This window comes from Condylura cristata, unplaced genomic scaffold, assembly GCF_000260355.1.
Source record: "Condylura cristata isolate star-nosed mole 26May11 unplaced genomic scaffold, ConCri1.0 scaffold00010, whole genome shotgun sequence".
Lineage (NCBI taxonomy): Eukaryota > Metazoa > Chordata > Mammalia > Eulipotyphla > Talpidae > Condylura > Condylura cristata.
The window spans coordinates 25,841,836-25,866,034 of record NW_004567111.1 but is presented as its reverse complement, the minus strand read 5'-3'; the positions used below and the strand labels follow the sequence as shown (position 1 = coordinate 25,866,034).

Below are 24,199 nucleotides of genomic sequence, written 5' to 3'. Positions count from 1 at the left end.
GGAAGCGGCTTTAGATTCTCAGTGCTGTGCTTTAACCTGCTGCGCCACCAGGGAGGGCCAGTCATTACTAAATTTTAAGGGACACTTTGAAATAATTTATTCAAAAAGTCTTTAGCGAATATAATTATCAATTTACTTTCTAATCTTACAAATCATATACTTACTGAAAAGATTTGTTTAGTTGTGATTTCACCATTTGTAACATATCTTAAATGTGTCAACTATCTTATCTGTGTGAAAACATCTAGTTAATAACTTTGTAAACTTTTATGTCTTTGTATCAAAATAGAAATAGAAGAAATCATAATTTTTCATAAAGTGATACACCAGTTTCCTACTATCTACTGAAAATGAACTTTGTTTTTAGAAAATTTAAAACATTAAACAAATTAGTATAGTAGACTAATCCTTACACAGATAGCATCCAACTGTAACAATATTTATTTAGTTTATTCCCACTACCATCACCATCATCATTTTATTATTTATTAAAGAACACTCCAGATATCATTTTGTTTCTCTTACAAATTCCACATAATCTATCACTACCAGTAAGGCCTATCTTTTAAGAAAATTCTAATTCCATTATTATTATTAGAAAATAAATTATTCAATATCATTCCCATACCCTCATATTAAGTTATCTCAAATGTTTATAATTTTATGACACCAAGGAAAGAAAACTCTTTGGTCATCTTTGGATGTTTCTAGGGCACAAATTCATTATGCAAATTAATAGAAGTATCAAATGTTTATCTTTTTTTCCTGTGAGAAGTTTGTTCAAGGAAACCAATAATTAATGTGGAAAAGTTCTTCACCATATGTCTTTTTAAAAACCATTTTTGTTAAAAGAGGAATAATTACTATTATCTATCATTTGTATATCCATCCATTATACAATTTAATAGTATTATGTTAACGATACAATAAACAAACATTATCACCTTCATAGTTAAGCGTGAAAATATATTTGAAATATTAACTTGGTTTTCATTCTTTGTGTGTGTGTATATTATATAAATATATATATATATATTATTTTTCTCTACCTTATTAACTAATAATCATTGCATAGAAGAAGATGAAACAGTACGATATACTGCAAAATAGTATTAGTTATTTTGAAAATTTCTAAGTCCACCATGGATTTTTTCCCACTGCTATTGAAATTAATCATAATATTGATAAGGGAGGAATGCCTCTGGGGCACATATCAAATAAAACAGATGGATAACATAAATCCCAGACATTAAAATTTTTTACCCATTTGAATAAGGAGAGGGGCAGTAGAATGGAAATGAAGGAGAGATTCTACTTGGAGCTTGTTGGGCAAAACTCAGAGAAAGTTAAGATTAGTTTAAAAGAATTTTGAGGTGAGATTCCTAGCAGAAAGAACAAGAGGGTAAGGAATTGCACCCTGAATCTTATCACAGAATTCTAGAGAGTATCTAATGCATGTGTGCATTCATGTTGACATCACATCAGCAAGATTCCTGAAAGGGTCAAGAGGACTGGAGTGAGCACAGAGTCACTGGAGACCCATGTGGAAGAAATGAGATAGGCATTTCAGTGAACATTAAAATGAGTAGATGATTTCAATTCTTTTTTGACATGATAAAAACCCTCTTCAATTGAGGAGAAAAAAAGTGAAATTTGTTGGCACACAGTTAAATGGGTTTAAAAATAATGAAAGTTATATTTCCAGCACATCTAAATTATTGGCATGAAACATATCTGATATAACTGATAGCCTACTCTAGTTTATACATATTTTTTTCAAAATCTGCCAATTATAATTTAAAACTACTTAATTTTTTCATTTTATGTAAAGACCTTTATCCTTTCCTTATCTTTTCAAAAGTCAAATTTGATATAATATAAACTTTATAATGTCAATAACCAAGAAGTATACAATTAGAAGGAAAGAAGAATATTGTAGATCATTATCATTGTGTGTTTATTTTTTTTGATATATATTTAGAACCAAGAAAAAAAATACCAAAAAATATCAGAAAGTTGCCATTTGTATTAACTTAATAACAAATTAAACAGTGAAAAAAATTGCTATGAATCAGTGCTGATTTTTAATGAATTTTTATTAGGGAGCATTGTATTTGGGAAAAAAATAGGACTCTGGGACAATACTTAGAAACTCGACAAATAATATTGACATTCACAATTTATGTAGACAGAGCAAGGTTTCTTAAAATCATGATTCTTCAAAAATTAAGCATACAGCAGAAAGAAGCCCATTGAGGAAAAAAGGAAATCATGTATGTCTAAATAGTACAATATTACTATTGAAGATCATTGCTTCAATTGTATTGTTTCTCACTTCAAAAATTTCTCAAATTAGCCCTCCCTGGTGGCGCAGCGGGTTAAAGCACAGCACTAAGAAGCTTAAGCCACTTCTGCATGAGTTCGATCTCCGCCTGCCCCTGAGGTGACCACATGGCGTGGCAGACCTCTCCTGACCAGCCCGCTGCTCCCCTCAGCAGTGTACTTCGTAGATTTGCCCGTTCTGCTCCCCACTCTGTCTCTGGTGAATCCTATCACCCTCCACATCTCTGGCCTGTATCCCAGTTCTGTACGAGTAAATAAATAATCTTAAAAAAAGTCCTCAAATTACAAGAACATGACCAAAGAATTTTAAGAGAATATAGCAAAATCCCACCCTAACATGAATTACCAGTTAGTTATGAATCTTTTATTATTTCTAGATTGTTCTGATTAGTTCTACTCTAGACATTTATAAAGAAAACTAAAATTTTGAATCCTATTAATTACCTAAGAACTGGTTAACTGCAGGAGCACATCAGGCTCTGAGTTCATTACCTCTTTCCCTGCCTTCTCAAAGATTAATAGAACACAATCTCCAAAATATATACATACATATTATACACACACACACACACACACACACACACACACGGTTTATATAAAGAAAAGATAAAGCTCTTTACATGAAATGACAAGAAGCATCATTTCAATTTAAAGAAATTTTATTGACCATGGGTGAAGTTACCATATTGAGTTGAATGTTAGAATGAGTAAGGATATATCTCCCTTGGGTCTCTTTTTTCCAGGTGACTAGATTGGTAAAAACTCTGGAGGCTTATTGAAACAGGCTTGAAAACAATATTTTTTCCACTTTAAAATCTCTCTGTCTTCTCCCAATTGGCAGCTTGCCCTGTGCTATTATCCAGGTCTAATAAGTAACTGTGTTAATTATAATTTTGTACATAAATGAATGAAGGTCCAGCCTAGGACAGTTCAAGTTAACCATACTTCTGTTTAGATAATTTTACTTTTACTTGTGCAAAATGATTTTGGTAAACTATAAATAAATCCAAAAGAAATTTGGGTCAGTATGTTTAGATGGAGTCTTTTGTCTTGGATGGTTTTATCTGAGGACCAGAGACAGAGGAGCCAACTGTTCCCATAAGTGGAACAGGTGGTGAAGAACCAGTTAAGAAATCATTTGCCCAATGACAGTAAGCAGTGTTTTGAAACTGGAGAGGTGGTTGCTGGAGACTAGAAAATCAGTGCAGAAAGAACTGGTGTGAGTTCTGTCCACCTCAAGTACTTCTTAACCATAGGAAAGGTTGATTCAATGGAATCATCTGGATTCAATGGTGCTTAGTAGCTAAAAAAACAACAAATGTAGAGTTTGTTGGCAGCTCTCCCAACTTCTGGGTGATAAGTTTGCCATTTGAAGTGTGGCCAGCAGTTCTATATATATATATATATATATGAAGTCAAAAGAGAACTTTAGGTTTTCATTATGAGACCAAAATAGAAGACCAGAATATCGAAACGCAGAGTTTGTATGAAGTTCCCAAGAAGATTGTATGCAGTAGGGGAAATCCTAGGAAAAGAAGGTGAACTGTGACTTCATATGCATATAATTTAATGAGAAACTTGTATCAGAGAAACCTGCAGAGGCATAATTTTGGGGTGAGGGTGAATATGTGTGAGATCGCCACCACTGCCTGGAAATAGTTTCTTTAAAACCCTACATATCAATCAACACCAATACTGAATTACCACAGCAGGACTAGTTTAGAAAGCTATCACATGCTTTTTAACCTCTTTAGATATTACTGTATCAACTAAAGAAATGCCAGAAGCACTTTAATGTCTAAAGTAGTAGAAGAGAAATAGCTAAAAAATTAGGAAAAAGTCACCTTATTCCCATTTCCCACTGAATGCAATCAGTTTTATATAACATCAAGATGAGTTAGGAAAAAAAAAAAGGCAGCTTAAGTAATATAAAAATTAAGTCATTGCTTTAGTAGACATAATAACTACTGAATCAATCTTCTATTTTTTAATAAAAATGAACCAGTCAATTAACTTTTAATACACATTTCATTTTTAGTAAAATCATGACCAAATGTATCTGAATATACACCCAAACTTCCTAAAAAGACCAGGTAGAAGTATCTTTCCTGGTCATTCTTTGAAATGGCAGTGATTTCTGAGGTGAGGGTTTTTAAGAAGAATGAAGATTTTACTAATTACACCCCTCTCATTCTACTGAGTTGATGTATTAATTAAAAACATGTCACACAATGGTGAAATAGATGAAAAATGTAAACTCAGTCATTATTACCCTCAGTCACACTTGTTTTAACCACTATTTTGTTTTCATTGGGAAAAAAAATGTTCCACATGGCAATTACACACACATCTTCCTGATTATACATATAATATATAATATATGTATATATAGTATTTACATATAGTTCTCTTTTTCTTCATCCACTTAATTCTACTGAAGTGCATATTATCAATTTAAAACGTTAAAATATCTCCCCACTTTAACATCTTAGATATAAGGATGGCTTGTTTGCAACAGATGTCTTCTTGTGATTTTATTTGCAGTATGTTTTTCTTTTTGAATGGTTCATAAATTAAGATGCACCATACAATTTAATAGCCAATATACCGAGCACATTAGACTATGTATTTCAAATAATGCAACAGCAACAAAGCAAGGAAAAAATGCAACTGTATGTCCATTTAGTTTTCCTCAAAACTACAGTTTAAAACTCAAGCGTAACACAGAAAATCAGAACTCCAAACCTTCAAAATTGTGAAAGGGACTCACCAGAGTTGGGGTCAGAGTTGCCATCTGCTTCGGTCCTCTTGTCCGGAGAGGCCTGGTCATAGAATTCGTCCTGTGGCTGAACCAGAGGAAGAGGGTGTGAGATCAGGGTTCCACTACCCACCGGCTCGTGGTCTCCTAGACCACTGTCACTGCAGCTTTCCTGGGAGCCGTCGGGGAGGTGAAATGTAACGCGGCGCTGCGACTACAAAGAAGACCACAGGACACAGCGATTAACACTCCTTCCCAGTAAAACAGATGCAGTGGAACTCAATATCAAAACATCTTTCAACAAACAATACAAGATATAGGCAAAGCAAAGTTTGGAACAAAGCTAGGAACATTTATTATTTGCTATGTAATGCTTAATTCTCAAAATTTCAGAATGCATTTCAGTCTGGGATAATTCAAGAACGAAACACAAATGTTAAATTCCTGAAAGATGTCACAAGGCAGGCAAAATGAATATCTACAATAGTGACCAAATTATAGAAAAATAAATAAGCAGAAGTGTGCAAATGTTTGTTCTGAATCCACATATAGATAATGCGACATTCCATTTGTTTTTGAAGATCAGTCATTGTGTTTACTTGATGGTTTTAAGGTAATTTTTGCAATGAAGTCATTTTTGATCACTGACCTAGATATTGCTGTGTCATTACTTATAGAAAATTGAAATTGAAAGATCTTTAGAATATTATTTTGGCATGTATTTACATAATGGCATTATTAGAAGTGTCCTAAAATATGTGTATGGGTACTTTGATTTATTTTTAATAAAAAAATGTACAATTTACCTTTAGCATATAAAACTGTTAGGTTCTGCTGGAAAATATTCTTTTAGCTTATGTAATCCATGAGATATGAGAATATTTATAGCTATGCTGGGTGGAGATTTATGCCTCATGTAATTATACAAGTGTAATAAATTTGTGCTATATGTCTTACAGCATCCAATTTTGATTCTGCTTTAATAGCCAAAGGACCTTTCAATATCATGTCACATGTGACCACTTTTATTCACATTTAAAATTATGAATACATAAATAATGAACCACATAATATATAAGTGCATAATATACATTACAACCACTATATAATTCCTAACATATGTTTTATAAAATGCAATTAATGTATTGTTTCTATTTAAACACAAAATAAGTGAATTTAGAGGGAAAATGCTAGAGATAGATATACTGCTACTCTATAAATGTGTTTGACAGACTGACAATAGAACATAGTCTAACTACTGTGAGTCACTGGTTCAAATCCAGCTCAGAGTCATAAAGGAGAAGAACTGATATCACTTTATTGCTGTTCAATGACCTGTGTGAAGTGATTTGATAGTTCAGTACATTTTTAATGAACTGATGCTGACATCACATAAACTATAATCATAAATGGTACTAATTGAGTCTATTGTAGCACATTTCACCTTCATGCACAACTGCCTCATTATCAGCATTCCCTTCTTGATAGTATTTGAAACGTGCCTAAATGAGAGCTCCATACTATATAAGTCAAACTCAAGTATTAATGTTAAAATACATTTCTTTTTGTTTAATTATTATTAGTGCTGCACTTTCGTGTGGATTTCACCTAAGGGAAAAAGTATTTTGTTTTCCTTTTTCAATATGCCCTTAATGCATCAATATCTTTTTGTAATGAAACCACACTGAAGACAATGACTTGCCTGCCAGCATACATACGACTATTAAACAAAGCTTTACAAGTGATTGACCCATTGAAAACTCCAGAGATTTATATTATGTTTGGAAGAAAAACTCTGAAGTATAGCACAGGTAAGTAAAATGAGGAATTAAAGAACCAGAGAAGGGAAAAAAAAACAAGGATATATAATCTCTTTAAAACCCTTTAGAAGCTTCATAAGTCATTAGAAAAATTGTTTCTTAGGCTGAAAGCAAAGTCTTCTAATAATAACAATTAATGTTGCTATAATAGAACTACTTTTTTTCTCCAAAGATATGTTCAAATTTACCACACTGGTTCTATCTGAATTCAGCAGGTTTTACAGAATGATGATTACAACTAGTATTTACTGGCATCTACCATTTCAAGTGTCATCATTATACTACTAACAAAAAGTAAAACTTTAAAAAATTACTTCAAAAACAACTTACTATTTTCACACTTACACTAAACTATGATATTCTTTACCACTAAATAATTTAAACAAAAGATCTAGAAAATTTATTTGCAAAGAAACAATTTAAGTAAGAGTGATACAATGTTCAAACTGCTGTGACTCATGGAAATATTTCCTAGTTCAGCTAATTCAAAGAGAATTAAGTTTTAATTGCAAAACTGTGCACAACAATATATCTAAGGGGAGATGAGGTAGTGAGACATACAGACCAAGAACTGTAACACAGACATTTATGGTATGAAGAAATTCATCGAACTAGTCAATATTTGTCATCATACTGATTGATACAAACAGAAAACTATCTGACATATCAAGGTGGATGTAAGGAGAGGATTTGATTAAAGCAAAATGCATAGGAATGAGGAATTATGATGCTGTCATTAAGTGCTCAGAAGTACTTGCACAGGTTTTGTGCATGAGCACATGGAGAAGAGCCAGAAATAGACCATCTGGCTGGGCCCTACTTTGCAGAAACTGGCTCAGGGTAAAGTGCTTTATCTCTTTGAATAAGATTGTAACATTGTAAGTGGAAAAAAATAGTGCCTTGACATAAAACTGAAAACAAGAAGTGTTCTTGACTTATAATCCTTCATACACAATAGATACTCAATAAAAAAAAAATACAAATTTTCAAATTAATAGTTAACTATTATCTTTGAATTTTTGTGTCTATCAATGTTTGAGTAGTTTTTTTTTTATTTGTTTTATTTATTTATGCATACAAGATCTGGGGAATAAGTCAGAGGTGTAAGAAGTGAAAGGATTCACCAGAAATAGAGTGGGGAACAGAACAGGCAGATCTACTGAAATACACTGCTGAGGGGAGCAGTAGGCTAGACAGGAGAGGTCTGCTGTGCCATGTGGGTCAGCTCCCTGTCTGGGTATAGAACTTGTGTGGCTGTGGCTGTAGATTGCACGATAGCACTTAGACTTTAACCACTGGGCCACCTTGCAGGCTCATTTATGTAGTTTTAAATACATGATTCTTTCACTCCCCTGCTCCCCCCAAAATACTGTTTGAAATTCTTCCTTTGCTTTCAGCCTAAGAAACAATTTTTCTAATGACTTATGAAGCTTCTAAAGGGTTTTATACAGATTATATATCCTTGTTCTTTTTCCCTTCTCTGGTGCTTTAACTCCTCATTTTACTTACCTGTGCTATACTTCAGAGTTTTTCTGCCAGAATGTTGGGACAATGTATTACATATCATGCTGCCTTCTGTCTCCGCTGAGAGGAAGCTGTTCTTGGTTAGTGGGGAGGGATGAAGACTATCTAGAATAAATGGTTTTCCTCAAAGACAATTTGTTCCCTCCTTTTAAGAACCTGCAGTTTTCATATATTTGAAGAAAGAAAGTGGGAAAAATTTTTAGTCACTATCTCTGAGAATTTTCATTTGTGTTATCATCAAGCATATGTTCATTCTGAGTGAACAAAGATGCAAAACCTTGCCTGACCACAGTGGGAAAACCGTGTTATCATGAGATTTCTTGAGACATTCCAGAGCCTGGGCACTTATTTTTTGCTTTCCAAAGCCTACTTCTCACTCAATTCCATTATTTCCAATGGGAAACATTTTTATCTTTGGATATGTATGATTAATGATATGGATGTCACACTTATTTATATGACTTAACACTAACCGGTAAGTTTCTGGATTCCCTGGGAAAGAAGAAGATAGAAACAACTAACTATTAAGACTGCTTCTTGTTCTTTTCTCTTTGGGCTGCAAATACAAATTCTAACCAGCACTACGGTGGACACAAGCTGAAAGGGCTATGCATTTGAGTGGAGGAATAGCCAGGCTACTGCAAGGCAGTAGGGGTTGCATTGACCTCGTGTGAGAAACATCACTGAATACCTTTACTATATGATTTTCTTTCATGTAAATAGAAAGGAATTTGAGGGGAAATTCAACATGCTCAAGGAAGATAAACATATTCCTTCTTTGAGCGTGATTCTTTCAGAGCTACTGAAAGTATGAATCACCTATAACATCCCAATTGTCTCTTGAGTGCGTTTCTTGTGTATTTCCTACTGGTGGAGAATATTAACTCTCATCAGTCAAATCTACACACCAGTGCCATTGACTTAGAAGAGTCCCCATATGTAAATATTTGGCCATCAGTTTCTTTGTGCTTTACAATAGCATGAAGGCAGAAAATAGTGAAATGATTACATAATAAATTATGATCAGTTAATAAATCAGTTAATATGCCATGATTCAATGATATGCAATATTTGCGGTTGTAGTATATTTGTTGATATGGAGAATATTGACATTTAAAGGAGACAAGCGTATACAGTAGAGAAAGGAAAGTCTCTTCAAAAAATGGCTTTGGGGAAACTGGATAGCCACATTCAGAAAAATAAAACTAGGCTACTCACACCATATACAAAAATTCACTCAAAAATGGATCAAAGATCCTCCCTGGTGGTGAAATGGGTTACGATGCAGCACTGCAAGCCAGTTGCAGCTGCTTCAGTGCAAGTTCAATCCCAGGCCTAGAGATAATCCACATGGCAGACATCTCCTGACCCACCTGCTGCTCCCCTCAGCAGTGTACTTCATCAATCTGCCTGTTTTGCTCCCCACTTTATCTCTGCTGAAGCCTCTCACTGCCCCTGGACCTCTGGCCTGTACCCCAGTTCTGTCTGTATAAATAAATACATCCTTAAAGAAAAAGAACATTGGTAAAAATGTATTAAAAACATGAATATAAGAGTGGAAACCATAAAGTACATAAAAGAAAACATAGGCAAAACACTCTACAACATAGGAATCAGGCAGTCTTTGGGGACTAGACACAAAATTAAGGAAAACCAAAGCAAAAATGGGATTACATTAAGCTAAAAAGCTTCTATACAGTGAAAGACACTATAAGTAAAACAAAACAATACTGTACTAAATAGGAGAAACTATTTACACATCAGACATCTGACTAGGGACTGATACCCAAAATCTATAAAGAATTTATACAACTCAACAAAAAGAAATAAAACAACCCTATTTAAAAATGAAGAGAAGGGCTAACTAGACACTTCTGCAAAGAAGATATGCAAATAACCAATAGGTATGTGAAAAAAAAAAAAGTCAACACTTATGAGGGGGATGAAAATCAAACCAAAACAGTGAATGTTGATGAAAGTATAGAGAAAAAGGAACCTTCATACACTATTAGAATGAATGTACGGGTCATCCTCTATGGAATTTATGGAGGATCCTCAAAATAATACAACTAAGTGTACTATATGATTTTGCAATTCCACTTCTAGCTATCTGTTAGAAGAAAACAGTATCAGAATTTGAAGGGCTAGATGTACTCCTAGGTTTACTGTAATGCTATTGGCAGTAATCAAGTAATAGAAACAATAAGGTTCTATGGCAGATCAGTAGATTAAGAAGACATGGTCTTCAAATATCATGATATTCTATTTTATAGAATATTAGCTACAATCTAGATGAGCTATTGTCATTTGAAAAATCATGGATGGAATTGAAGGAGACTATGCTAAGTAAAATAAGTTATAAGCAGAAAGACAAATCCCAGATGAATTCACTTGAGGTGTGAAGTATAGAGGGAAATAAAAGGAACTGGCAAAACTAAATCAAAACAAACCTTAGCAATTGAGGACAGTAGAGGGGAGGAAGGCTGGAGTTTGGAGAAAAGGTGAGAGGGACCAAGTGTTCTAGAATAAAGTACTATGTGGTTGTGGTAGTATAGTAACAGACATCTGAAGAGGTATGAACTTCTAAGCCATTATAATGTTCTAAACCAATGTTCTCCTAATGAAACAATAATAAAAAAAAATCAGTAACGGACTTGGTATTTTTTAAGCATTTATACATATAGTCAACCAATATGTGAAAAAGATGGTCATCATCATTCATCATCAGTGGGTACAAACCAAAACACATCGAGATACCACTTTTCATCTACTAGAATGGTTATAGTATAAAGGGGAAAAAAAGAAAAGAATAACCCATGGCAGGGAAGCAGAGAAATTGAAGCCCTTCTGCATTCTGTATGGTAATGTAAAATCATGTAGTTTCTATGAAAAGCAGGATGGTTGTTTCTTAAAGATGTTTAACTTAGAATTGCCATATGAGCCAGAAACTCCACAACTAGTTCACATATCATATGATTCCATTTATAGTAAATATCCAGAACAGGTAAATTCATGGGAGCAGAGAAAAGTTTCATTGCAGGGACTGGGGCAGGGAGACATTTGGTGTGGATGTTTAAGGGTATTGGAGTTTCTCTTTTTGAGTGCTGGGTCTATTCTGGAAAGAAATGAAAGCGGTTGTTCTCAACAAAAGGATAAAAGAATTTCATTAAGCTACTCCCTAATAGTTCTAAAGATGCTTTGACCTGTAGTTATAATTTCATTCCCTTCCAATTCTTGCAAACTATGCAGACTTGGGCAAGGTCAGGTAGAAAAATGGTAGATCTTCACTGTAGCAATAAAGCTAGGGAGAAAATAAAAGGAAGGGGAGTGAATTCTGAGTTTATGACAGTCAGCCTCCAGATTGCCATCCTCTGAGTAAAATTTATTGCCAATTCATGAAAATAAATAAAACTGATAAAAGGGTAATTGAGATTGTTAGAGTAGGCTATTCTTGAGTTAAATACAAATATTTTCAGTAACTATGTAAATCCTTGAATATTTTTTTTCACATTACCCCTCCCCATATATTTTCAAATTAAAAATCTCAGCCCTGTTGACAATCGCTGTCATGACCTTAATCTGTTTCTCTGAGCATCAAATTAATTTAAACCCTTAACAATCAGGGGTTTGATTTTTCATCACCAAATCTATTGAAAACATTTCAGTTTTAAGCTTTGTTATTTTTGTGGCAAAATTTAAATGATAAATGGTTGTCTGTCAGAAAACTGTTTCAAATATTGTGACTTGCATAACAAGATGACATTTATGTCACCTAGCCTATTAAAATAAATTTATTACAAACTTTTGGGTAATATTAATATAATAGTAACAAATACCTGACTTATATAGATATGACATTTGTATCCTTTTTCTCTGTTGAGCTTTAATTTGTATAAACTGTTTAAAATTTAAACAATAACAAAATTAATCACTAATACTGTATATTAAAACACCTCCAACCTTGGTCCTAGCCCCATTATTTCCTCTCCCACTCACCTCAATTCTGTTGTGCAAATCTAGTTTAATGTTTTCCTTTTATCCATTCCTTTCCTTTGTTTTCTTATACTCCACAGATAAAGTCATCCAATATTTGACTTTCTTTTACTGACATATTTCACTGAAGTTAAATCTGTACAATTCTATTTCACAGAAAATGCCACTTATTTATTAGTAGGTGTTTAGGCTTTTTTCTCAGATCTTAGCTATTGTAATTGATGATTCCACAAATTTCGTGGTGCACACATTTCTTTGAGTTTGTAAATCCTTATTCTCATCACCTAGAGAAATTTTAACAACCTCAAGCAGCAAATAATGGCTTACAAACCGCAAGAGTTTCTAGCGAACATCTATAGCAAAATGGAATTGTATGATTTTATAATGATTGCTTATTCAAAGACATTTGCCATCACTAGACTAGAGAATCGAAAGGAGACACTGTAGAAATGAAGTATCATCTTCTATCTTCTAGAGATGCTTTCTGGGACTATAAATTTTTTCTGTATCACCAGCAAGTATCCTAGCAAGAATTTTGAAGGAGTACTGCTCTGTTTTCTAAATAGCAAAATTAAACATGGTATCAGTCTACTAGATGTCAGCTCTTCTTTTCTCTTTCTATGTTTACATTTTGGAATATTTGGAGATAAATGGGAAGTTCGCTTTATGTTTGAGAAAGTCGTCTAACAATTTCACCTATCAGAGTTGATAGATGTAATGGTGTCAACAACTAAATAAAATTTTTGATTCGTTTTCTGTGTTATAGAAAGACAGACTACAGTACTGATTACAACTATCCAATTTAAGTCCAGCAGCGTTTCAGGGTAAATGGAGAGTGTTCAACTGTACATATTTATTGCTCTGTTAACCAGTTTGTTACCTGTGTTACCTGCTGCTAAACAACTGCTTCATTTCAGGACAAAATTGACAGCTATTGTTCTCCTGCCCAACTTCACTGCATGTTAAGTTTAGAAATCTTGCTTCAAAGTGGGTGTAGGAAATTCATTAAGTTTAAATTTAGCCTGTTTAGTCTAATTTGTAAAGGTCTTACTGTGAGATGATTTCCTTAACTAGGGACCTTTGTTTTTGTGCTTTGTAAATAAAGTATAATGAATGCCTCACAGGACTTCATGTCTATGGCTGGAAGACTCATGCTAAGGACATGGGGAGAATTTTTAATATAATTTTATTTCTTTTTGATGTCAGTGTTATCAGATATAGTTAGGCATTGTTTTTCTTCATTTGTACAATAACTGATCGCTTTAAGAAACTTGGGGAAGTACATTCATTGCATTATTTTCGGGTGTACTATTGTACTTGAATTAAAATAGTGAAACAAACATAAAACAGGAATCTCCTTCCTATATCACTCCCCCACCAAGTACAAGAGCAGAACAAAGAGAAAATGGGTTGAATTAACTTTGTTTTGGTAGCATCACCCCACTTTTAAAATTTTTCTGGGGTCTATGGCAAACAGAAAGGATTAAGAATGGTCAGCATTGTAGTTTATTTGGTTTCTTATATCTTATTTAGTTTCTACTATCAGAAAGACCCTCAACCTATTTCTCATAGTTAAATGTTGCCCAGTAGGAATGCAGCACTTTATCTGAGCATACAAAATACAAAATGACTACATTAAACAGGAGCAGCTGCTACTGAATCTGCAAGCAGAATTTCTGCATCTATAAATTATATGTACAGAAATAAGGAGGAAACTACTCAGCAAGAGTCCTTTCCAAATTAGTTTTCTAGTATAAACAAATCCATGTGACAAAGTAAGTTATCCTTATCATATTTAAAAAATCAGCATCCATGATAGTTATAGCAACTTAATTAGAGCTTACACTAGTTATCACTGCTATTAAATAAATATATAGAATTCACTGACATAGTTTGTGGTATTGTACAAAAAGGAGCTTTTCTGTGGATAATAAAAAATCACAAAAATGTGTCAGATTTGTCAGTATTGATAACGAAAATAGAATTTGATTTAGCAAATCTAATTCAAGACTTCATTTCAGGTAGTTTTAGCAGAATTAACAAGAAGCAATGAGAATTTCCTTAGAATTCTCCTCTGACAATAATTTTCAATACAAAATTAAACTTGTAAAATAAAAGTCGGCCATGTTTTTTTTTTTTTTTTTTAATGTAAGAAGAACGTTTGGGGGTTAGTCCTGATTTTATGTCATAATTAACCTGAGTATAACTAGTTAACTGGTTAAATGTTTATTAGTGCCAGCCAAAGAGTTTAGAGATGTGCATTCATTCACACACACACACAGCCATTTTAACTTTCTGTCTTCCTTTGTGTATTTTTGAATAGTAATAAGATCATAATTATCTAGTAAGAATAAAAAACTAGTAATTCCAGACTTTGGAGCACAGATAATATTACTTGAAGTTAGAGAATGAAACACAAATAGAAGGGTAGAAGAAGAAATCTGCATATATTCTCCAAGAAATACTATTATTGTACAATAAGGCTATTTGAATGTCCTCATGCACAATTGCTAATTTACACGTAAAGTGTGGTATAATCTATTTCAATTGCCCTTGTGTTTTACATCACACTTTGATTTTGCTTAAATTTTCAGCTCTATTTTCTAGTACAAAGAAAAAAACATTGAAACTCTTTTAGAAGCAGTGAAAGAGTAATAAGTTCATTGAATTAGTCCAGCACATAGGGTGGCTATCTGCCATTGGAAGTCCATGCATCACATTTAATACTTAGTCATCTATAATTCTCTCTTTAGATAAAAAAAAGAAGACAAATGGGAATAAAAATCTGGAGGAGGTCACTTTCTGGTCTCTGATTCATGTGATTCTATACCCAAGCCATCATAGATTTTTAACTAGCAAAGGAGTCAATAAAATAGTTCTAATTGAGGATTTGATCCTCAAAGCTCAATAGTTGGGATACTAACTTACATGGAGCAGATACACAGCGAGCCATAGTCTACAAAACATATTGTGATACAAGCGATATAGAGAGAGGCTGTGGAAATATATGTGTATAGGCCCAAAAGATGATGATGCTACTATTGACCAACTATCAAATTCTTCCTTCTAAGCTTTTATATTAACATGATACAATCTTGAGGTGCCAACCCATTACATTTTATGATATTTCTTGAAACCAGTAATATATAACATGTGTGTGTGTTATAAAATACATATAAGTGATGAACAATAGCATTTCAAAAAGTAGGGGAGAGTACATACTTTGCACATTTCCCTCAATGTTTTAAAATTATCTTTGATGACAATTACAAAAGAGAAGCTTAGGAATATTTTGATAAATGAAGGGCCCTTCCCGGTGGCACAATGGGTTAAAGTGCAGCACTATGAAGCTGTCTGCAGCCACTGTAGCAAGTGTTCAATTCCCAGCCAGGGAGATGGCCCACAACTTATAGCAGACCTCCCCTGTCTTGCCTGCTGCTCCCTCATTAGTGTTATTCCAGTAGATCTGTCTGTTCTGGTCCCTGCTCTGTCTCTGATGAATTTTCTTACCCCCACAACCTCTGCTGTACCCCAGTTCTTGTATGCATAAATAAATAAACCTTAAAAATAAATAAATAAATGACAATAGGAAGTATAGGGATTAAAGTAGGAAATCTGTTCCTACTCTGAACAAAGTGCATGCTTTCCTTGACATAAAATCAGACTCTAACTGTATTCTTAGCTTATTTTAGAATGTTCTATTGGATCATAAATTGAAAGAGGATCATGAAGGCAGTGCCGAATGAAAAAAAGAGGGGAATAAAAATGGACATCATAATGAGATTTGAATTACAGAATTCTGAGAAAAAGTTTATGAAACATAGTTGCTACATATGAAGTGAGCAGCAACATTTGGATATGGAAATCATATCAAAATATTTTACAAAGTATTAGTAAGCATTATTCAGTAGAATATATAAAACACTGATGTCCTGATAAGCTATGGGGAAATGGTTTAAGCATTTATTGCTTTGGAAAATGTAATATGCAGCTACTTGCTTTACTCTGCTAGAATGAGAACCCTTATAATGACCTTAAGAAAAGAACTAAACTAACATATTATAAACATGAGTAAGTTTTACATCTCTTTTCTCCTGAGTAGAGCAATCTTTATTCCTAATAGTCAAAGTGCCTGGACTTTATTTAAAAAAAAAAAAGAAAAAGAAAAATAATCTTACCTATTATTACAGAAAGCCCCAGCAACTTTGAACTAGGTATTTGAAACAAAAATTCACTCCTACATCTCAGTGATAAGTGTTACCTGCCCTGTAGCTATTGATCTCTCTTTTAAAAACAACACCAAGTCACAAATCTCAGCTATATATTCACTGGGAATGCATTGTTTTCCTTGATTACAAATATGTAATTCAAGTATATGTCAAGAACCTCTGTATGTCAAGAACTCCTATAGAGTTAGACATCATTCAGGAAATAATGAACTGTAGCCAAAAAAGCAAAATTACTTTAAAAGAGATAAAAGTCCTCAATTATAAATGTAAACACAACTCAGAAGGATTAGAACACAAAACATGTAAGTATTTTTTAAAAATAAGAAAATAAACACTAACAAGTCCACTTGAGCTTAGATCCATTATTTGTTTACAGAAATTATTTCTAGATATTGTCTGGGGCAGAGAGTAGGATGGTTTCAGACAAAACTTATGTAAATTTTTTTTCACAGAAGGGAAAACATGTACAGTGTGGCCTATGCATTAAAGTGTAAGAGCATTAAGGCATCCTGTATTTTGAAAGAAAAAATGTGTAAGGTACTAATATAGTCAGGACCTTGAAAATCAAAATATAATATCCTATGTAGTGTTTAAAATAATGGACAATTGCTAGTCTGAAATAACTTCTTCTAAGGAAATAATTGCAGTCAGCAATTATTTAAAGCTGTATAGTAAAATAAAATGTGGAAGAAGTACAACCAAATATTTGAAAGAAAAGTATTCTTCATCTACATAATGAAGAGGATAGATGAGAGCACAGGAGCTAACACTATGTCTTCAGTTAATAATAATGTATTAATGCCATTCATTGTTTGAAGCAGAGCTAACATATTAAAGCAGATTTTAACATGTGAGAAACTGTTAAGGAAGATAATATAAGGGATATCTTTGTACTTATGTACAATTTTTCTATAAATCTAGGACTTCTCTAAAGTTTTATTTTTATTTTTTTAATCTAAGGCATAAACAGGGAAAGGACAGGGGCCTCCCTAATGGCACAAGGGTTACGTCTCAGTGCTGTCAAAGTATCCATGGCCACTGCAGCCCAACAGATACCCGACCTCTCCTGTCTAGCACAAAACTCCCTCAGCAGTGCATTTCAGTGGATCTGCCTTCTCTGCTGCCCACTCTGTTTCTGTTGAATCCTCTTACCGCCCACCTCAATTTTGGTGCCCCCCCCAATTTTGCTATGCATAAATAAAATAAATTTAAAAAATAAATACAGGGAAATATGTAAATCAACATTTTTATAGTAAGAGTCAATTTGCTTCTATTTCCAGAGAGTTTCAAAGATAACACTACTTTTCTGTATTAAGCTGAACTTCTATTCTGTGTGTGTCTGTGTACTATTGATATAAATACTCATGTGTCAACAGCAACACTATGGACTTCAGTTCTTATATTTAATACAGATTGGTCCTTTCTTCTTTCTGATATTGGTATATATAAAACACAGATTGGTTCTTTTAGAGTCATACATAAAGATTCTATAGTTATACATATTCCAGAAAAATAAAAAAAATCTGTATCCTCAATGTTGTGGTTTTTGAGTGAATTGTCCTCTGTTCATGTTTTTAAAATTCTGTAACATAATCTTTTCAAGATTCTGTATGAGGCATTTTAATTCACATTTTATAATTATATAAACAAACCTTGATACTTCTAGAGACATATTACAGAGAGTAAACGTCAAGAAGATGAAATGAAATGTTCTACATATCAGAAAATAATTCTGACCTGTTCTGTGTGCCACTCTCACAGTTGGAAAAAGATGATGGTACTTTGGGAATTAAGGAATTACCTTTACTGGAACAGATCATAGAGCTTAATATCTATAGAGGCATCTTATCTAGACTTCACAAAGTGAAAAGGGACATACAGAATGCAGTTTAGATAACTTGTTTGATCACTAACTTTTCATAGACATGAACATTTAGATTTTCATCAGGCCTGCAGTTTGGGTGATAACTGATCAAACACGGCAGCTATCCAATTTAGTTTCTGGGAAATGCTGATAGAAAGAAGTCCATTCATTGTGTAAGGGCAAAATCATATAATCCCCACACACATTTAATCTCTCGTAATATTTGTAGGGTAGTGTTAGATGAAAAATTACCTTCATAGTAGGTAAACTTCACATTTGTTTTAATTAAAAGGCATATACAAGTGAGGGTGAATATGGACCCTATTGAAATGCTGTTTCTGAAGGTTTCACCACTATTTAAATTCTCAAGACCACTCAACAAGTTTTAATCTCTACCTACAATGTTTTCCTCTCTGGGGAATATAGGCAGTCTGCCATAGATGACTCTCATATTATGGAAACAACACAGAATCACTGTCTTGAGCTCTATGATCAAAATCAGTGGTGAAGACCAATGAATAAGCCTGTGAAAAATGATAAAATTCAGTTACCTGATCACAGGTGAAAAAAACATAAGGCACAATATAGTTTCACAGCATAAGAAACAGAACCAAGGCAAGGACCCGCCAAAGCCTATTTATCTCACATGGAGAAAACATTTCAAATGTTGGGAATTTTAAATAAGGTAATAAATATCAAAATTACTTATTGCTATGAAATACAGGAGTAAGGCAATTTCCACTAGAATAGTTTTTCATGCAGTCTTCTTGGTTTCCTCTTTTTTTTTTCTTTGCTTAAGACCAATGTTCAAAAAAAGTATAATATCAATGTTTTTAAAATTATAGTACAAAGAAAATATAAGCCACAAAGTGATTTATCAAAGTGATATATGAATATGATAAACAGTGACTAAGGTAAATAATGCTCAAAAACTATATAAAAGCCGTTAAACAAATATATTAAAATTTGCTTATCACATAAACCTTTTACTTAGGTGTTTGCTATAATGGTAACAGATAAATGCATTTTGATACAGAAGGGCTGATGTCTTTTGTTACAGTAAACAAAAAGTATCCTAAAATGTATTTACTCCTAATAGCGTTTAATTTCATATTGCAATGATTAATCAGAGTGAATGACTTTATTTTCTGCTGTTTTAACTACAAGAAATGATCTCTTCTGCTTTTATCCTATTATAAGGATCGTTACAAAAATGGGAAACAATTAACACAGGGTTTAATGCCTGAGTGCTATAGAGCTGAAGTAATTGCACTCAAGGTCTGCTAACTTTTTAATCAGGCATTTGGTTGCAAGCTGCTCACAATTGATTCTGAGAGAACTAACACTATCTAAGAAGGGAGGCAGGTGTGCCAGAAAAGCAAGCATGTTGGCAAAACAAATGAAAGGTTTTAAAAGGAAAAGGAAAAAAAAAAAAAAGCAAAATCAAAGCAAAATGCTTGCCAGCAGGCCATTTACTTGGCTCAGCCTGTTACTGAACAAAGGTAGTTGTGGGTGCAAGCGTAGTGAAGGAAGCCCCACTGACATGATGCTTTCAAAGTGTAACACTAAAGCTCAGCAGTCAGGAGGCCTGTCCATCCTGGTGTTAGTGCACTGAGTTAATTAACAGAGAAGGCTTGAAATTTCCATATTCAGTAGAATTAAGACACCATCAGAGCCTTCAGAATTACATTCTAATTAGAAAAGTTCCCTCTTTGCATTTAGGTGACTCTTTAAAAAACAATTTTAGTTAGTACTTTGTTCTCTCATAAAAGAAAAAAAAATCTATTGTTTTCCTCTGAAAGTTCACATTATTTTTCTATTTCTTTAATAAATGTCATTCTCTTACTGTGAAAGTGACTCCTCTTAGGCATGTTGCACATATTTAAAGGTGTAAGTATTGCTTAGGAGCTCTGGGAGTTGGAGGGCCTGGGGGAGGGGATGTTTTGAAAATCCTTTTCTATAATCTGTTGAAAGAACTGCTTCTAAGAGTTAATACTCCCATATATATATATATATTTGCTAATATGACAATGATCTTACACGAATACCAATATTAATACCAATATTAATAAAATTCCAAGTTTGACTTTTTAAAGAATGAGTTATGTACACACTATAAATTTTCTTTTACAAGAGAGAGAAACACAAATAATAGATTGACCATTAACCTGTTTTGAGTTCCAAGACAGTTGAAATTGCTTTCTTGAATACAAAATTGGAAGCAATAACATTTAAACATTTTTTAAAAAGTGTAAAGCAGAACTACCTCTTGCCCCAGAAAAGCACATCAGTGTAGGAAGAATAAGAATAGAGAGCAGTAAAAAGGAGCTTCCTTAAGCCAAGTGCAATGTGCATTTTAACTGCACGGTGTGTTCAGACCATCAGGTAACCTATGTTAGACGTTTTAGGCCTAGTCTAAACTACTTTGAAATCAATGCATATAAAACATGAGAACCATTTGCAGGAGCTCCACTCCAGTTCTAAATAAGTTATGGACAACTCCATTGATAGGTGTGGATCATTTCCTTCCAAGAAACTGTTCCTTATCTGCCCTACTGTGAACAGCTCTTACTGAGTTACTATGGCATCTGTTGATTCTAGATGAAGGGCTGATACAAGTGAAAAGAAGGCACCTGGCATCAGGCCACTGCACAACACAAAGCCCCTTAATAATGTGGGGTCTCACATTCCTCAGATCCTGAACAGTTCAGGAAGGATGCCAAGTAGGAGGAGAGAGAGACTGGCAGGCAAGGAGCCCCTGTGTGGTCCAGATTACATGGCAAGAATGGATTTTGCCAGATCAACAACTATAAACTTTGTGAATCTAAATGTGACTCGAAACAAAAGTCTCATTTACTATGCAGCAAAGTACAGCCACTTGAAATGCAGCATCAAAATAATCTTTGGGAATATGGTAGATCTGAATGGGGTATATGTGTGTATTATATAACAAAAATTCATGGAAACACATGATGTAATATCATCTTCTGCCAATGCAACAGAGGAATTCATCCTATACCCCTCCAGGTTCATTTATAAGTGCAAAGTACCATGTTACATGGAATGAATATCTATCTATAACATATTTATATATGTTTTTAAAGATTCATCTTATTTATTTATTTATGTGAACAAGAGCTAGGGTGTGGGTCAGAGGTGCTGGAGGTGAGAGCATTCACCAGAGACAGAGCAGGGAACAGAACAGGCAGATCTACAATGCTGAAGAGGGGCGGCGGGTGAGGCAGGAGAGGTCTGCTGTGCCATGTGGGTCAGCTCCCTGGTTGGGGATTGAACTTGTGGCTGTGTACAACTTCATAGTGCTGACACTTAACCCAATGTGCCACCAGGGAGGCCCACACTATGATATTTATTATAAGCTTACACTACCCTGACAGTGTCTCCATGTCAAAGAGAAACAATAGGAAAAGCTTGCCTTTGCTAGATTGTGATTGTTTGCATTTTCTGAGTTGAATAGTATTGAGCTTCCACATGTTATGTATAAATGAAATTTGTCTGGGGAAATAACATCATTATATAAGTTGGTTGATTGATGCCAGTATCTTTAAATATAATTAGAAATAGAACTTTTCCCACTTAGAAAATGAACACAGTAAGAAGAAACACTATTACTTTGAGCTGTATTTAATTTGCAAGTATTTATTATATCTGCTGTAATTTCCCAAGTAGAAATAAAAACAAATTTGTTTTAGCTTGAGGTACCTATAGTTTTTTAAAGATTATTCAGTTGTACCAGACCATTGCTTAAAGTATAGAATAAATAATTCTTAAGGGTAATGGTTAGTCATGATCCTTCTCTGGTTAATTTACTTTTAATTCCATTCATTCCCTCACTATATTCAACATTATGCACAGATATAGTTATCAATTTCATCCTTTTTCTATGAAAAACTATAAATATGAATTATGTCTAAATGCAAAACACCAAACCATTATGTCACAAAAACAATTCAAACACCCGTTTGTTTATGCACAATGATCTCTTAAAAATGTATACATATATTCCAGATTCGGGATGTGTCATATAATCAATGTGCTAAGAAAGTATGCAGTAATTTAATTGTCGACATTATTTTCTTAGTAGTACATAAAATAATGGTACTCTATATTTTGCAGTCTATGACTTTTTAAATCTGACAAATACTGTATGAATAGCCATAAGGATAGAAAAACATTTTTTCAGGATTTGTTTGCTGGTCACTATGCTAAGTGGTTCATAGTAATAATCGCAATCAGCAAACCTCACTTAATTAGAAACCTCCTTTTGCAATGCTGGAAACAAAGACGTTTAATAACTAACTTACCTGACCTTTTAAAGAGGGTCAAATTCTCTCTCTCTCTCTCTTTTATTTTTTTTTGTTATTGTTTGCATATATATTCTCTCTCTCTCTACTTGCACAAACAAAATCACACACACACAACTTAAATTATATCCAATGGTGGCAAAGTGGCTACATTTTCTAAATGACAGATTTGTCATATGGCTATCACAGTCAATGACTAGCTACATTTCTAAGGCTGATTAGCAACAAAGACACACAGTCATTTTATTTTACTGCCCCACATCTCCAATTCTAGAATAGAGTCCAATAATTATAGATTAAATATACAAATTTCAGTCTTCCAGTCTTATTTCATGAAATTACTTGTCATCCAAAAAAGAGGAAAAACACCATCAGACTCACAGACTCAATTATGTTTCTCTAAGTTTTACATCCTTGGGGAGGACCTCTGCTCCAAGTCATTTCAGAAAGACTTCTGAAAAAATAACTATGCTGGGCCCTCCCTGGTGGCGCAGTGGATTAAAGCACTGCACTAAGAAGCTTGAGCCACTTCCTTATGAGTTCGATCCCCGCCTGCCCTGGAGGAGATCCACATGGCGCGGCAGACCTCTCCTGACCTGCCCGCTTCTCCCCTCAGCAGTGTACTTCATTGATCTGCCTGTTCTGCTCCCTACTCTGTCCCTGGTGAATCCTCTCACCCTCCACATCTCTGGCCTGTACCCCAGTTCTGTATGAACAATAATAATAATAATAAATAACTATGCTAATACAGACCTTGGAACATCTGAAACCACAGGCAGTTTAATGTGGCTTATCCCTCCACTTAGGGTATATATTTTGTGTGTTTGGCAGAAGAAGCGGAGAAAAGAGTACCTTAGCAGGTTTTAATTTTCTTCTCCAATTTTAAAACACATGCATCTGACTGCATTTTCCCTGAGAGATTTTTAAAACATTTATTTCCTATTGTTGTTTCTGTCCCCACCATGCCTTCCCTGTCCTGGTCTCTCCTTTCTCCTGTTCTCAACCATCCCCATAGAATTATTAAAAATGTGGTCTAACTTTTGCCACAAGAGGTAGTTGATTTGGGTGGGGAGGAGGTGTGTGTTTTCTTTTCTTTTTATCTAGGACTAGTGAACAGGCAAATGGCCATAAATAGTGGAATAACTACAGAGCTGGTGGTGGCATTATTTAGGGTGACACAGCTTTGTCTGACGTTGAAACAGGACTATTAACTGCTGGGGGATTCTAAGCTACATTGCCTGAGCAGTGGTAAGTATATCTTTCTAACTTTCGGAGCCAAATGGATGCCTAAAATTTCGCTCTTTCTCTTCTCTCTCTCGCCCACATGCTTGCACCCCCCACTCTCC

The 24,199-nt window shown here is 34.0% G+C and overlaps 1 protein-coding gene across 5 annotated transcripts in view; it reads right to left on the bottom strand.

Annotated features, from left to right (window-relative positions):
- Positions 1-24,199, bottom strand: part of PCDH9 (protocadherin 9) — an 827,415-nt gene that overhangs the window by 283,545 nt on the left and 519,671 nt on the right. For 3 of the 5 annotated variants that reach the window (XM_004680105.2, XM_012723205.1, XM_012723206.1), the window contains one exon: positions 5,114-5,315. In XM_004680105.2, coding sequence (XP_004680162.1) covers positions 5,114-5,315 — 202 coding nt within the window. The remainder of the gene's footprint in view (positions 1-5,113; positions 5,316-24,199) is intronic. The other 2 variants (XM_012723207.1, XM_012723208.1) reach the window with 1 other exon arrangement.